The 15,411-nt window shown below is 41.2% G+C and overlaps 1 protein-coding gene across 1 annotated transcript in view; it reads right to left on the bottom strand.

Annotated features, from left to right (window-relative positions):
* The window catches only part of col15a1b (collagen, type XV, alpha 1b), a 51,831-nt gene that overhangs the window by 15,364 nt on the left and 21,056 nt on the right, over positions 1-15,411 (bottom strand). Inside the window, exons 3-22 of the mRNA XM_053438646.1 lie at positions 13,883-14,070; positions 13,273-13,482; positions 12,061-12,213; positions 9,257-9,331; positions 8,391-8,477; positions 7,310-7,421; positions 6,698-6,738; positions 6,416-6,589; positions 6,281-6,307; positions 6,115-6,177; positions 5,921-5,998; positions 5,721-5,783; positions 5,474-5,623; positions 3,448-3,621; positions 1,458-1,511; positions 1,282-1,317; positions 1,001-1,138; positions 805-864; positions 614-649; positions 49-90 (exon numbers count right to left, since the gene is read on the bottom strand). Coding sequence (XP_053294621.1) covers positions 49-90; positions 614-649; positions 805-864; positions 1,001-1,138; positions 1,282-1,317; positions 1,458-1,511; positions 3,448-3,621; positions 5,474-5,623; positions 5,721-5,783; positions 5,921-5,998; positions 6,115-6,177; positions 6,281-6,307; positions 6,416-6,589; positions 6,698-6,738; positions 7,310-7,421; positions 8,391-8,477; positions 9,257-9,331; positions 12,061-12,213; positions 13,273-13,482; positions 13,883-14,070 — 1,961 coding nt within the window. The remainder of the gene's footprint in view (positions 1-48; positions 91-613; positions 650-804; positions 865-1,000; positions 1,139-1,281; positions 1,318-1,457; positions 1,512-3,447; positions 3,622-5,473; positions 5,624-5,720; positions 5,784-5,920; positions 5,999-6,114; positions 6,178-6,280; positions 6,308-6,415; positions 6,590-6,697; positions 6,739-7,309; positions 7,422-8,390; positions 8,478-9,256; positions 9,332-12,060; positions 12,214-13,272; positions 13,483-13,882; positions 14,071-15,411) is intronic.

Genomic DNA, 15,411 nt, shown 5'->3' with positions numbered 1-15,411 from the left:
ATCATATGCCGTGTGAGAAAGAAAACATCAAGTTGAGAATGAACGGACCTTCACAGAGAGCCCTGGAGATCCAGGGGCTCCGTCCTCACCCTGCAGAAGACATGAGGGAGTAACTTAAACCAGTGAACGAGAGGGAGCAATAAAATGTGTACATGAAAAAAGGATTTTGCATTTTAACGAAATAAAGTTGAAATGTTGAGAATAAAGTCAAACTAAATAAGAGGAGAACCATATATACTGTATTAATTTATGACTGCCTGATGCATTGTGTTGATAAAAAAATGTACAATTTTAGTAACAAGCTTGGAAGAGGACGCCACATTCTTGCAAACTGAATTAGCCGCTAATGGACAAATACAAGGGTATTGCTGGCTACAACACCAACGCTGCAGGATGTATCCCTCTGGCAGCTCACACAGCTGTCAATCACACCTCTAACTGGGTTTTATATACGAGAGGATTGGAATTTATTCTTGACATTTCAACTTTATTCACAAAATGCAAAATGAAAGATAGACCTAGAGCATTATCACCTGTTTAAAATATACTACAATACTAGCTACTGTCTCGAGGCTTAACGAGTACTTCTAATCAACCTTCATTAATAGATTACCTCAGGTCCTTGTGGGCCAGGTAGGCCAGGAGGACCCTGGGAGAAAAACACAAAACATTTACTGTAAATGATTCAATACAGATAGCATATAAAACACACACACTCAGACACACACACACACACACACACAAACACACACACACACACACACACACACACACACACACACACACACACACACAAACACTGACCTGTGGGCCTTTCACTCCAGCTCCAAGGAGCATGTCACTCTTCCCTGATCCCTCCATATCCTGACAACAAAATGAATATCAGTATGACATTTTAATGTTATTTGTTGTTCTTCTCGTATTGTTTCCTTCCTAGCTTGGTGAAAGTCTGTGTAGCAGGATGTGTATGTGTAGGTGATAGACATAACAATAGTGTCACCTCTACAAAGAATTTGGTTGCCTGAGGTCCCGGGGGTCCAGGCAGTCCTGGGGGACCTATTAGGCCTCTCTCCCCCTGTGGGCCCATTGGCCCTTCGGCCCCCGGGAGCCCTGCTGTTCCCAGAGAGCCACATTCACCCTGCAGAGAGAACGAGAAATGGGAAGATTACTATTAGCTAAATCTGCCCAGTTAACATTATCCTTTGATTTGTTCTAAGCTGAAAAAACAATCTGGGGTTATACACACATGATGTTTTAATTTACTTTGAGTAAGAAAATTACCTTTGGCCCAGATAGCCCAGTTAACCCTTGGTCACCCTGATGATGTGAAGAAAATAGATTATATCCATATAATTTCTGGAGAATTTCATGACTTTTAGCAAAGATGAAAACCAAGACAATGGCCTGGAGCTCAGCAAGCTCCCGGGCCAGAACCCCATGTATCTGGATGAACATACCTTCTCTCCCCCTGCTCCTTGTAGACCTGGAGCCCCATCCTTTCCTGCTGGACCCTGGACACACAAAGTAAATAAATCAGTGACAATTCACAGACAATAGGCTGGTACAGAAATAGCACAATTTGATAGTGAGCTGTTCATTGGCCATCACTGAACTCAAAGATGACAGCATGTCAATGTAAAAGAATACAGTGAGCTTCCTTAAGTGATGAGATCATCCATTCCAACACTATCCTGCATCACCTCAACACACCACAATACAACATGTTCGCACTCCAACAATGTTTGTATATTATATATAAAATTCCAATTTTACCAACTGACAGAAATCAAACAACGGGATTGGCTGCATGTAAATATATCTCATTACTTTTTTTCTGCAATTTAATTAACATTGGTTTTCCAATGAACATAATACTGAGCTTAATTTGATTCAGCTGAAATGCAGCATGAAGCAGTGGCGTCAGGAATTGAAGAGGGAAGGATGATATTGTCTCATCACTTAAAAGGTGAAAAGATCAGTGTATTCCTTTAACCAAGCAGGAGCAGACCAAAGTACAGCAATGTTTCTGTTTCTTCCGTGTATCAGGGACCTCAGATTTCTTTGGTATAACTTTCAGTTCTAAGGAACACTGATGAATTTATGCACAGATCAATTAAATAAGTCTGTGTGTGTGAGAATCTTTAGGATTCATCTCAATCATCTTGGTGACCTCAAGTCTCTACTGCCCCTTCAACATTTGCAGGGCACATTTATGCAGAAGCCCTGAGTTTTTGTTTTTAAGTTTGGATAATTTTTTGAATGCGTGAAAAGAACAATTTAAAACACAATTCTAGCCAGAACAAAGAGATGACATTAATTTGTAGAATTTGCGTACACATAACTTGCGTTTAAAGTTCATGGAGGAAATTACAACTCACCTTTGAGAAAACATGACTATCAAGACATGTTCAGACTTTTAGTGAGTGGTGAATGGCAGCCCCACGTGGCCAAAATGAGTATTACAACAAAAAGTAAGGCAACTCTTTTCATTTTCTTTTTATATATTTTTTATATGAAAACATTTTTTCAGTATTTATTTTTTACTGTCATGCCCAATTTTATTTCTGCAAATGTAATATTATAATTTGTGTAATGTGTAGGCTCTACATTTTCAATGTGCGATTATATGGTTTTTATCATTTAAAATAAGATGAAATAAATAATGTTAAAAAAATTGATACAAAAAAGATGTATTGTCTCTCAGGGCATCTGCATATTCATGCTCTGCAGTGAATTATCGGGTGTATGGGTTCCCTCTGAAGCCACTCTTTGATTTGGTCCAACATTTTCTTATAAATAATTAAAGTATTCTCACTACTTCATAAAACCAGAACACACAATAAGGAACTGTTGTAGGATTGTTATGGCCGTGGTTGAAAGTAATATCTCAGCACATCAGCGCACCTTGGTAGAGAGCAGCCAATATACAACAATATGCAAAAAGAGAAAACAAGACAGACCAGAACAAAAGGCAGAATTGTTTCTTCACCATGTTGGAGAAAAAAGAGCATAAGGCAGCTGATGCTGAGGTTATGAATTCAGAAAGTCTCAGGTCACTTCCTCACTATTCAGTCACTTTGTCATGTAAAGTGAAATGTTTCATTTGGTGATGACAACATGTGAACTGGAAGTGAATGAACCCCAAACGAGCAGAGAGAATTCCAGGCAGATCATTGGTGAAGAGTAACACACACACACACACACAAACACACACACACCTCAGTCACCTGGGTTAAATACAATTTCAGCTGCCATTCAGTGGTTAGGACAACATGGTGGAAGATACTCTACAGTCATTGGACAGAGCATTGGGGCATGTGGTCTCAAACAAATGATATAAAGCATTGTGATTGTTTATTTTTTCACTTTGCCTCAATGCACTGTCTCCTGACTGTATTTCTGCCTTTTAGTGTTCGCTGGTTTACAAGCAAACCCACGACCGTATACCTCGCCTGAACCCCAAGCAGACCCGGAGACAAGCCCAGACCCAGAGGCCACACCGGATTCAGAGCTGAACCCAGAGCTGAAACCAGAGCCGAGGTCTGAGCCGAGGTCCGAGGACCACACTGCGCTCAAACCTGACTCATCGGGCCCAGAACCACTAAACCAATCCACTAACATCTGAAAAGAGAGCGGAGAGGAGGACGAGGTGGTGGGAGGGGAGTCGGAGATGAGGAACAGGGACGACATGAGGGCAGGATAAAGATTGGTGAGGATATTAAGGAGTGACATGTGGGAACAAAGGTGGAGAGAGATTAAAAGACCATGAAACACACAAACACTTATCAGGGTGTGATTTAAGAAAAGACAAACTAACAGGAACACTGGAAGTCAGTCAGGTTGTGATACTGAGAGAAAGTCAAACAAACTAATTTGACTGGTCAATTTTTATATATATTATTATTCATATGTTATACCAGTTTTAGAACATTTTAGTACAACACACAGCACACCTGACTCGTCACATTCCACATTTGTGATTGGATTACACAGAAAACAAAATCAAAGTTCTATAATGAAATAAAATATTATACAAAAAATATTTTAGTTCAAAATATAAGGCCTGCTGTTATGTTACTCTTTAAAAGTTATGTACAAAATGAAATGAAAGTTTAAATAGAATTGGTCTTTTTTTTCTTTTTTTTTTGTATTGCAGACGGTGCTGCAGCCCCCTCAGCATTACTACTACTTCCAGCATCCTGGAAAAGGGATAGTTCACAGAAAAATTTGAATTCACTTATTATCTACACACCACTGGGACGATGGAGGGGTGGGTGAAGTGCTTGAGTCCACAAAACACTTCTGGAGTCTCAGGGGTAAACAGAGCTGCAGCCAAATCCGATTCAATTGAAGTTACTGGAGATCAATTTTTCAAACGTAATGAAAATAACAGAAAATAACCTAACATGCCTCCGTACTGCTCGTGTGGTGTCAACCAAGTGTCGTCCCCGACATCAAGCTCTCGCCCAAGGGAATGCATGGACTTTTGGGCTTAAACACCACGAGCAGTATGGAGGCACATTATGTTTTTTTTATTGTTTTATTACGTCTGAAGAAGGAGTCACCAGTAACTTCAATTGTATGGATTCAGCTGCTACACTGTTTACCCCTGACACTCTGAAAGTGTTTTGTGCACTTGAACACTTCACCTATCCTCCCATCGTCCCAGTGGGGGGTAGAGTTTTAACTGGAAAACAAAAAAAGATTTATAAAAAGCACATACAACTATATGCCTGAATAAAGACACACAATATATAACGATTACGAAGACAAAAGATAGACAGACACAGGTGTAACATGACGGGGAAGAAAAGGTTTTCCCACATAATGTAATTGTAAGACAGAAAGCACAACTTTCTATGGGGCTGAAACTTTTAAAGGCAAACTGGAACTGAAAAAGCTTTTATTTGTTCCTCATTGGTATTTCTATGTCTTCGGTCTCTGTCAGTAAATCCTCCTCTACTTGATAAGACATCAATATTTGTGGTGTTATTACATTTTAGAAGTGAGCGTATTCCAGTGAGATCAGTTTAGAGTTTGTGGTCACAATGTTTAGTTAAGGATAAAAGCTCAGTCAGAAAAAACTTTTGTTTTATCATTTTATGCACGTTTCAGAGATTTTGAAAGCAGATACAGACTGAAGACGTGTAGTCAAGGATGTGCTGACATTGTAGAGATGTAATTTAGTTTGTGTCTGCTCATCCTCATCAACAGGGTGGACTGTCTTTTGAAGCAGCATTTGAAACATCATAAGATTTTAAAGCTGTAAATTCAATGAAATGTGTTTGTAGCTCCAAGAGCAGCCTCTGTGTGTCTCTATATAAGGAACTCATTCAAGAAGCAACACTGCTACACGACTCATATCAACAATGAAAATACACTTCTGATCTGCAGGTTTTACCTCGTCCCACATATTTGAAACAGAAGACACTGTAAGTTTAATACGCTATGTCCTCTGGTATCTGTGACTTACTGGTGTTCCAGGTTTGCCTGCGGCCCCGTCTCTTCCGGGAACACCAGAGGGGCCATCGTGACCAGAGGGGAGGCCTTCAGCTGTGTCAGGTAACATGTCAGATCCAGAGGCACCAGGAGGCCCTGGAGGCCCTGGTGGACCAGGAGGACCCTGAGAGAAGGAGAAGGATTGTTTTTTTTCAACTCTGTCATTTCAAGTATCAGACTATGTCATCCACCTCACTGGTTATTATCTGTTCTTATCTTACCCTGATGAGTTCAGTGTCACTGTCCAAGTCTTCAAAGCCAGAACCCAGAGCATCTGCTCCATACTAAAACACACACATACACACACACATGATGAGCTCAGTTACGCTTCAACCATCTTGTCGTTCACTCTGACTCCATCAATAAATGTGCTGGATTGTATCAACACACAAGTGGTAGAACGATGAATGCTGTTACTTACTGGTACACTGCGTGATCTTGGGGGTCCAGGTGGCCCAGGGAGGCCTGGAGGGCCTGGTAAACCGATTCCTGAGTCTCCCTGTAGGGCGGGGAGCCAAGTGCGTTTAGTGTTTAACATAAAAAGTAAACTGTACTTTACACAAAGATACATTTATGATTAGGTTTTTAGTTGCAACATGGGGGCTTCAGTCGCACCTTGTCTCCGCTTGGTCCAGCTTTTCCATCCAAACCTGGAAATCCCTGAGGTCCACTCTGACCCTGGAGGTGAAATAAAATCAGCTAATTGTAGTCTATTTATCAACCATTCAAAAAAACATACTGATGAAGACTGAAGAAGAAATAAGGAGAAAAAATAACTTACTGGGTCTCCTGTATCCCCCTTGTTTCCCTGTCAAGCGAAGAAGGGTAAAAGTGGGTGACACAAAAAGAACAGTGTAGGATTCAGGAGGGATAGATCTCAATAGTTCAATAAAGGTTTGCAAACACAAACACACACCTTCTGTCCATCCCTCCCTGGCAGTCCAGTGGATCCGGGGGTCCCTGCTGGCCCTTTGGTCCCCCTTGATCCAGGATGAGTTTGCCCAGGGCGAGGGGTCGGTCCTGGGGGACCAGGTGGTCCAGGTGGTCCAGGATCTCCACGCTCTCCTTTTATCTCAGGCCTGACATGACCCTGGAAATTCAAATAATTCCCTCATATTATTTATAAATGTGGTGTAGACAATGTGTAATAACACATATTGATGTCTGTTGTAATGTTTTGACTGACAGTGACACTTACATCTCCTGATCTCTCTCCTGCCTCCTCTGTCTGGTGTGGCCCTGTTAACAAAGACATCCTCATGTTTTACTGAGCAGTTCCTGTGATGTAACTTCAGCCAAACGTCGACATTTAACAAACATCTCCAATTTCTCACAAAGAAACATGAGTGTCACAGTAAGTAAATGCTGCTCAGTGAAATCACTGAGATTTGGTGCTTAAATCAGAGCATAAGCAAGTATTGGTTTCATTATAACTCTATATCTGCTATTTATACTTTACTACTGTATTACTGTCTCAATTGATTATGGATATAATTTAACAGTAACTGCTTCTTAAACTTTATTTAACCAGACTAAAGTAGCTAGGTGCTTACATGCCTTGCTTAAGGGTACCCCAGCAGTGTAAACAAAGGAATGCTAAGTTGCACCGGTTCACAGGTGGGCTTCTCTTATATTTAGATATTTAGACATATTTCAGATCTTTGCTGTGATGTCGACCCTGAAACATGAATGTATAGTTTCTAGCTACTTCTCGAGAGGTAACATTTACAAAGAGAAAAAGAACATGTTGAAGAAGAAGTTTCAGTTAATTACAAGCAGAAAGTAAATAAACCAGGCATGTGATTCTGACCTCCTATCATTTCTTCATTGCTCTCTGTTGGTGTCATGTGACCAGAAAACTCTTCAAGCTCCCCCTCCGGAGCCTCAGTGGGAGGAGCTCTGACTGGAAAACTGTCCTCCCCCTACGAAAGATGGAGAAGATCAGTTGGTCACTGAAAATTTAAATTCAAAATTCAAATTCAAAAGTTATAATAAAATATTGAAATGGTTCTTTTAACATATAAAAAAGCATGATTCATCCTGCACCAATCCTGTTTGTGGCAACAGGAAAAGTTCACAGCATGATATTGTGATTAGTCGTTGGTTTTGGCTCTAATTATTAATAGATATGTTTAAGGATTTATTCATGTGTGATGAACCAGCAAATGGAGATTTGGACCAGTATCTAAATATCCACAGCCACACCAGTAAAATAATGTAGGTAAAAACAAGAAAGTGATAATACAAGCACGAAAAAGAATCAACATGTGGTTACTCAATCCATACAAATGAACTGTAAGAAAAAAAGAAATAAAGCATAGTTAGAAATGTGAAAAACCAAGAAGTTAAGGGTAATTTAAAAAAAACGAAAAACCTTAATTTACCGATCTTTATCCTGCAGGATAATATCAAAAAACATGAGATTGTCAACACTGTTTTCTGGTGTAAAAAACTAAGGCTTTCACAGTGACCTTAATGGCTTGCAACAGTTATTCAGCTTTTGAAGGACAGTTTAGTTTGAAGCTTCAAAGTAAGTGTTTATTATGGGATGTTTGGGGTCAGACTGACTTCCTGCTTGTGGGAGGATGAAACATGGCACCGGAACAGGGAAGAAATACAAACTCATACACATGTACAGAAGGATGCTGTTTTAGGGTTCTTATGATAAGATGGGGGGTGCAAACACAGCAGCAGGTGTAACAGGCTAACACACACACACACTCACACACACGCACACACACTGAGAGCATCACAAGATAAAGCCATTTTAATAAAAGTGGTGTGCAGCTGTGACCTCAACAAACTTACCAGGGACACAAACAATATTTAAGACTGAATATATTCACTGCACAAAGATATGTGTATGAAGTGATGCCATCAATCAAGCCTACTTGTGCTGTGCCGTGTTTGCTCTTGGTCATTTCCTCCTCTGTCTCCCTGTCATCCAGAGCATCGTCTCCGCTGGCGAATCCCGAGGCCTTTGTCAAAGATCACATCAAAGTGCTTGATTCAGAAAACAGGCTCACCACAAGATGTCCCAGATTATGTAGTATTCCCGTTTAATCAAACAGATAATTACCCGATTAAATTGTTAATAACTTTGAATATATCATGTATAAAGTTCTATAAGAATGAATTTATTCACTGGTAAAATAAAGTCCACCTGTCCAGTGTAAATGCTGGATCTACAGTTGATCTCATGCTGGAGACATCTAGCCCTGTAGTTTGTAAGTAGTGGTGTGTGGGTGTGGACATTTTTTTCTCCATTACTATGAAAAACTATTCCTCCTTTCTCCTTAGTTTTTCCTTCAAGAGGAGTGTGTGTGTGTGTGTGTGTGTGTGTGTGTGTGTGTGTGTGTGTGTGTGTGTGTGTGTGTGTGTGTGTGTGTGTGTGTGTGTGTGTTTGTAACAAAATAACAAATAATGACCTCCTCCCACCCTTCCTTTCTTCCAGGATTTTGTTTTTTTGTAGAGATGTAAGTTTGTCTTTTCTCTTCCGATCTTTTAATACAGCAATTAGCTCTTACAGTGTTAATTAAGAGTGTGTTCCAATACATATTTTTCTTCATCTAACTGAATAAGTCGTTTGTGTCTTATTTTCAATAAACTACCGGCCTGTCTGTGGCAACCAGTCTGAAAAAACTTCAGAAAAAGCTACCAGTGTAAGTGAGAATGTGTGTGTGTGTGTGTGTGTGTGTGTGTGTGTGTGTGTGTGTGTGTGTGTGTGTGTGTGTGTGTGTGTGTGTGTGTGTCTCACATAAGGATCATCATCTTCACACTGCTCCTCAGCCACCCTCGGATCATCTTTTATCACCAGCTGCTGAATGGAGCCCTGGAGAGACACAGTGACAGTGTTACAACTAACAACCAATTGAAAATGACTCAGGAAACTGCTAGGAAGTGTATCTTGGTGTTGACAGTAAATGAGTTAACACTCTGCCTGTAGAGAGAGAGGATGAGTGACATTATAACTTAGCTCCTCAGCACAATCGATGGAAACACCATGATATACAGTTTACCACCATAAACTCCACAGGCCCAAATGTCTTGTTGTTGTGAGGAAGATTTTGCTGCACGCAGTTGTCCTTTCTTTGTCATGAAAGAAATAAATCATGTTATTTGAAGGTTATTCTGATCTGTTTCTCCTAAACCCTCCTATAGGAGAAATAAGGAGCAAGAGACTACATACATCCGAGACACATTTTCCCTCTGCTGTGCTCACTGGCTTTCTTGGTTTTCTTTAGACTTGAATTTCACCCCTGAGACACATTTCTGATATTGTGTTGGCTCATGTGTAAGCCAGCCTAGATTTCTGGATGTTATCTCAAGAGTCTCATTATTTTGAGACAAATAAAGATTAGTGGAGGGAGAGCCGTGAATAAAAATCAGGCCGAGATAAGAGGAAGGCTATTTCTCGGGTGCTGAATGAAAGAAGTAGAGAAATAGTCTTAAACTCATATTGATCTTAAATTGAGTTCAGTTATAAAGTAAAAGTCCAGACAATTAATATATATTTCCTTTCCTCTTGGTAAAGTGGTGATTGTTTAGGTGCATATGTTTGTGTTTCACGGAAAATTAATGATAACAGACCAAAATTTTATGTAGGTGGATTTATCCAGTGAAGACATGACAAATTAATATTGTGATTAATTCACAAACTGACTTACGATATTCGCTGTCAGTATAACTTCTTACCAATCGCAATAGCAATATGAGTTAACTAATTAATGGAGTTATATAAAGAATATAATCTTCCAAACGTTGCTCTCTCTCCCTGTAGAGGAGCCCCACACACAATGCATTACCGTCACCATGGAGAACAAATTTCTAGAGATACAAGTTAAACATTTACAATACTCAAACTCACTGCATGGCAGTAATGCAACTGGTTTAAATGGCTTCTATGGGAACACAGAGAAAGAAGTTCACTCCTGTGGTCAACATTCACATACAAACACACGCTGATGAAAAAGGGCCCCATACCATGACTGCTCTCCTTTGAGGCACAAGACAATACACACACACACACACACACACACACACGCACACACACACACACACACACACACACACACACATACACACACACACACACACACAGACACACACACACACGCACACAGAGTGACCCAGATATTTCAGGCTGGACATGACTGCTGCTAAGCATGCACATATTGAGTGGCTACGCTTCAGATAACCCGCTCAGAAAGTCAAGCTACACCAAACAAAGAAGAATGAAGTTGGAGTGACCACACCATGGCAACTTGTTTTGTGAGGGCTGTTTGCGTTGGGCTGGCAGTGAGTGTGAGTGTGCAGGGTGTTTAGTTGTCACGTTTTTCGTATGTTCTAATATCTTTTTTTCTACCCTAGGAGACCCCGGACTGTCATTTCACACATATCTAATTCAATGACATGCATACAAATATGTTTTTCCCCTACTCAGAATATTGCAGTAAACCTACTACGTTATCACATTGGACAGACTTGGCTGCTAAGGCCTTGATCCGACCACAACTGAGCCTTGACCACATGTCAGTCCTGTTGACATCTCCGGCTTCCGCATCTGCTACTGCTTTACTCCTCCATCCATTCCTCCCCTCCCTTCCACATATCATCCTTCTCTCCTCCTACTTCATCCTCTCCTCCCTTCATGTCACAGCCAGCACAGGATGTGGTCTAGAGAGGAGGTGGGGTGGGTCACCATGACCTCTTGACCCAGTTTAAAACGTGGCTGTGAGAGGTCCAGATTGTGTTATAGAGATGGATTAGTGCTGTAGAGTCCAGCCATCATGTGGTCTGGCAAAGATCAGAAGACGTGAAATGCCCCAATCCTCCGAACTCTCTCATCAACAAGTCACATCGGTCAACAGAACTGCTGCTCACTGGATGCAAAGAGTAAAACCCAGAGACGGCAGTATATGAAAATACCAGAGGACTTCAGAAATTCTGAAACCAGCCTGTCTGACAACAACAATGATGTCACTGTCAAAGTCACTGTGAGATCACTGCTTTTCCCCCATTTTGAGGGCCCGCTTACACATAAACAAATGTTTCAAGGGCGAACCCTCACCTCCTGTTTACTTTCAATAAGTGTGAGGAGGCCGATAAAACTTTGTCTTTCTTGGGCGAGGCAAATCGCACCATGGCTTTGCTTGGAATTCCGGTTTTCTAAACCTTGACCCATGATATATATATCAAGTCGGAACTACTCACTACTACTACTACTACCACTTCTAACGTCATCACTTATAATCCAATTAACATCATTTTACAATCAGCTCATATCATATGAACTGTTTAATCGTTATACTTGCACAGTGCATGACCGTCTCCTGGGCAGACTGAATAACTCTCCAGAGGAGACAGACTGGGGGTGGTGATAATCAGAGGCTAGATGAGACATGCACACACCTACTCACACACATTAACCAATATAATCCTGAGGCCAACAGCGCAGAGCAGACACAGGCAGCCAGACATGTTCTCTCAGAACAGAAAAAACTCCTTGTCTTCTATCTCTGGATTCAGACATGCGTTCACAGGCACAGTTTATTTACTCACCACAAACTTGTCAAGCCCCGTGTTTCCTGCGTTAGCGACAAAGATGCCTGAGTTGTGAGAAAACGTGAGGCTCTCCGGGCTGCGATGGAAAGTTGCCCTCTCTGCCTCTCCACAGTCCATGTAGAGACGCACCTCATTGTGCTCCACCACCACCTGAGAGACAGAGCAAGTACACACTTAGTATCATTTAGAAATGTACTTACAATTCCAGGGTTTTCCGTTGACATGAGGCCTTCGATCGTGTTAATTAAACAACTAGGAATATATTATCTTTCCTAGAGCAAAATTGTCTTTTTGACCATACCCTCACAGGAAGGTTGGGGTCAGCTTACATTTTATTTTAAAAAGCTGCCATTAATATAACACATAGACATTTTACATGCTTTTTATACATTGTTTAAAATGATAAGAGTCTTGTGGAATGAACTAATTACTTTTATTTTTAACTCATAAGTTAATGTTCCCTAAGTGTTTTAATAAACAAAGTGAATAAAGTGAGAGTTAGAAGAACAGGTTACAACTTTTAAATTTTTTTGCAAACACACAATCAAAGATTTTGGCAATTGCAGATACAAACTATGCAAATCAATCAAAATGAAATACAAGAAATACAATCATTTTACAAGTCCTGGCACCTCAGTACATCTCAGAGCTCCGCTGCTCCGCTGCTCCCCCAGATCTTTTAAATCCTCAGACAAACTGCTCCTGGGTGTCCCTCACTATAATTAGGTGGCTCTTACTTTTCTTTGATATTGTTTTTATCTTCTCTTATTATATTGTGATTGTATTGTACAGCACTTTGGTCAACTCTGGTTGTTTTTAAATGATTAGATTGTTTTTGATTTGATTTGAACGGTAAATGGTAACATACAAGATAAAAGAAAAGTATCACCCAGTTAATCAAAACAATGATGTAAAAGTGGGTTATGAGAAATACTTTAAGTATAAGTGTCCCCCTGAGTCTTCAGCCTTGACTGAAGGACAGCTAACAGGGATGTATTGATAGATCTCTATCTATGGACTACTGAACCAAATAGCTCAGTGATAAACCCTCCAGAAAGTCAAGACATATGAAAGATGTGGTTTTGCTTTTTTCATTTGGTTAAAGGTCTTGCAGCCTCATTTTGTAATTAATTATTGTCCAGTATCAGTTCAATAAACTTTACCTCTATAATTAGTCATATTACATGAACTGTTCCAGATGATGCTCACCGTGAACCGTGTCCACTGGTCAGTCATATCAGGCACACTGAAGGCTGCAGCTTTGTGGCTGTGGGACACCTGGCCTCTGTCAGTGTAGTACAATAAGATACTCTGGAGGCCCCCACGCACCGGAGTGAGGGCCAAACCCAGCTCCACCACCTGCTGACCGGCGTCTGTGATGGCAAAGAGCATGCCCCCCCTCTGACTGGACGGTCGCACCTGCCGCAAGCACGAGGTAGAAGACAGCATAGGTCAGGAAAAACGTAATGCTTCAGAGCAGTGCATGCATCACATGAATATTGCAGTTCTACAAATTATTCCCATTAAAACCATACACTCAATCTGTATGTATTGTAACCAATAATACTGTTTTCATGAATTCAAAGAGAGAAATTAGGACCTGAATTGTTGTGCTATATCATCAGAATTCCACCAGGTGGAGGCACAGAGAGGGTCCAGCTAACCATTAGGTGTTTTACATCACAATAAATTCCTGTGAACTGATAATAGCTTAGCACCATTGTTGTGTTTCCAGACCACTGTATCCAAAGCCACGGTGAAGCCTTAATCACAGCATGAGGTTTAAAAGGTTAGAGGGTTCAGATCTCAGTAGCGTTACCGTGACGATGATGGCAAAATCCTTGTAGAACGACCCCGGCACGAAGGTCTTGGTGAGCCGGCCGATGTTGGCTTCAGGCCCAAAGATGTACGCTGGGAACCCTTCATACCCAGGAGTGAAAGAGACCGAGGGAGGGAGCGGCACGCCAATTAACTCAGTCAGGTCCAGATGCCCCCCCGAGCCTCGCTCTGAGAGAGACAGAGAGAGAGAAGACAACGTGAACATGGGTAAATGGAAATAAAGAATGAGCGACAGGTGGGGAGAAGCTGAAGAAGATGTCCCTGTCCATGTGTTTTGTATCATAGAACTGATAATCTGTGTTCGGCCTCTTTTTAATTGGATCCAGAACTCTGAAGTCTCCTCATCAGAATCACACCATCAAATTAAATGAGCACGTGATCGCCCTCAAGATCTGTTCTTTTCACTTCCTGTTACACTACATTACCACTGATCATTCTGTTTTCCTGACAGAGGGATCACTTCACTGACTTTATCTCTGACTCCAGATCTCCAGGATCCAGATCTTCCACTACTCAACTATTATCATTAATACAACTACTTTGAAATGGTGCTCTGCTATCATTAATCACATCATTATATCCCTACTAACTATCATATTTATGTTCATTGTGACAACCAGTCAGGCAGAGCTTAAATGTGTTAGTTACACAACTGTTCCCCCCCCCCCGCCCCTGAAACCCTTTTCCCTCGTCTTTTACTTGTAAGTTGCTCCGTAATTCACAGCATTACAGAAAGGAAGAGAGGTACATCTGACAAGACTGGGATTGGACTCAATTTGATCCTGACTCTGTCCGCGCCTCCTTGTCCTGCATCGCATGGACTTAATCCTCCGAAAGAGAAATGCACGCAAGCACACAAGTGTGGCCAATTAGTAATGAGTATTCAGCCTGTACGTGATGAGATGGTTTCACATTCTCTTGATTCCTTCCACTATGGAGCCCGTCTCCTGTAGCGACAAACTCTCATCTCCGCATTCCAGCCACGCTCACCCCTGATACCTACGTATATGTCTGCTATACACACACAGGTCAAACACACATCTCACCCACATGAACACACAAGAACTCCAGGCCAGACAGCCCAACATTTGGGGGGTTCTAATTCATCAGCCTGACCAACTGGAAACAGTTGATTAGAGGGTTTAGAGTGTGTGTGTGTGTGTGTGTGTGTGTAGGTGTGTGTGTGTGTATGTGTGTGTGTGTGTGTGTGTGTGTGTGTGTGTGTGTGTGTGTGTGTGTGTAGGTGGCTGACATCTGGGGAGTGGTCCGCTTTACATTTATGCTTTTAATGTTGCAAACACTGGTGTTGTGCTTGTTGCAGGTGTCGTGTATTCATTAGACTAAAACATGTTGGTATGTGTGCTTAAAACATAATGACTTGGCTTAGATTGATGATGCCTGCCTTTTGGACTCTTAGTCATTCTCAGAGAGTCCTCAAAACGGTTATCTTATTTACTCCCTAACTTTTGGGTATGACCTTTGATCTAGGGAATTGTTTCTGACCAGCTG

Source organism: Pleuronectes platessa, chromosome 13 (genome assembly GCF_947347685.1).
Source record: "Pleuronectes platessa chromosome 13, fPlePla1.1, whole genome shotgun sequence".
NCBI lineage: Eukaryota > Metazoa > Chordata > Actinopteri > Pleuronectiformes > Pleuronectidae > Pleuronectes > Pleuronectes platessa.
Note: the sequence above shows the minus strand (reverse complement) of the source record. Positions and strands in the feature narration are given on the sequence as shown.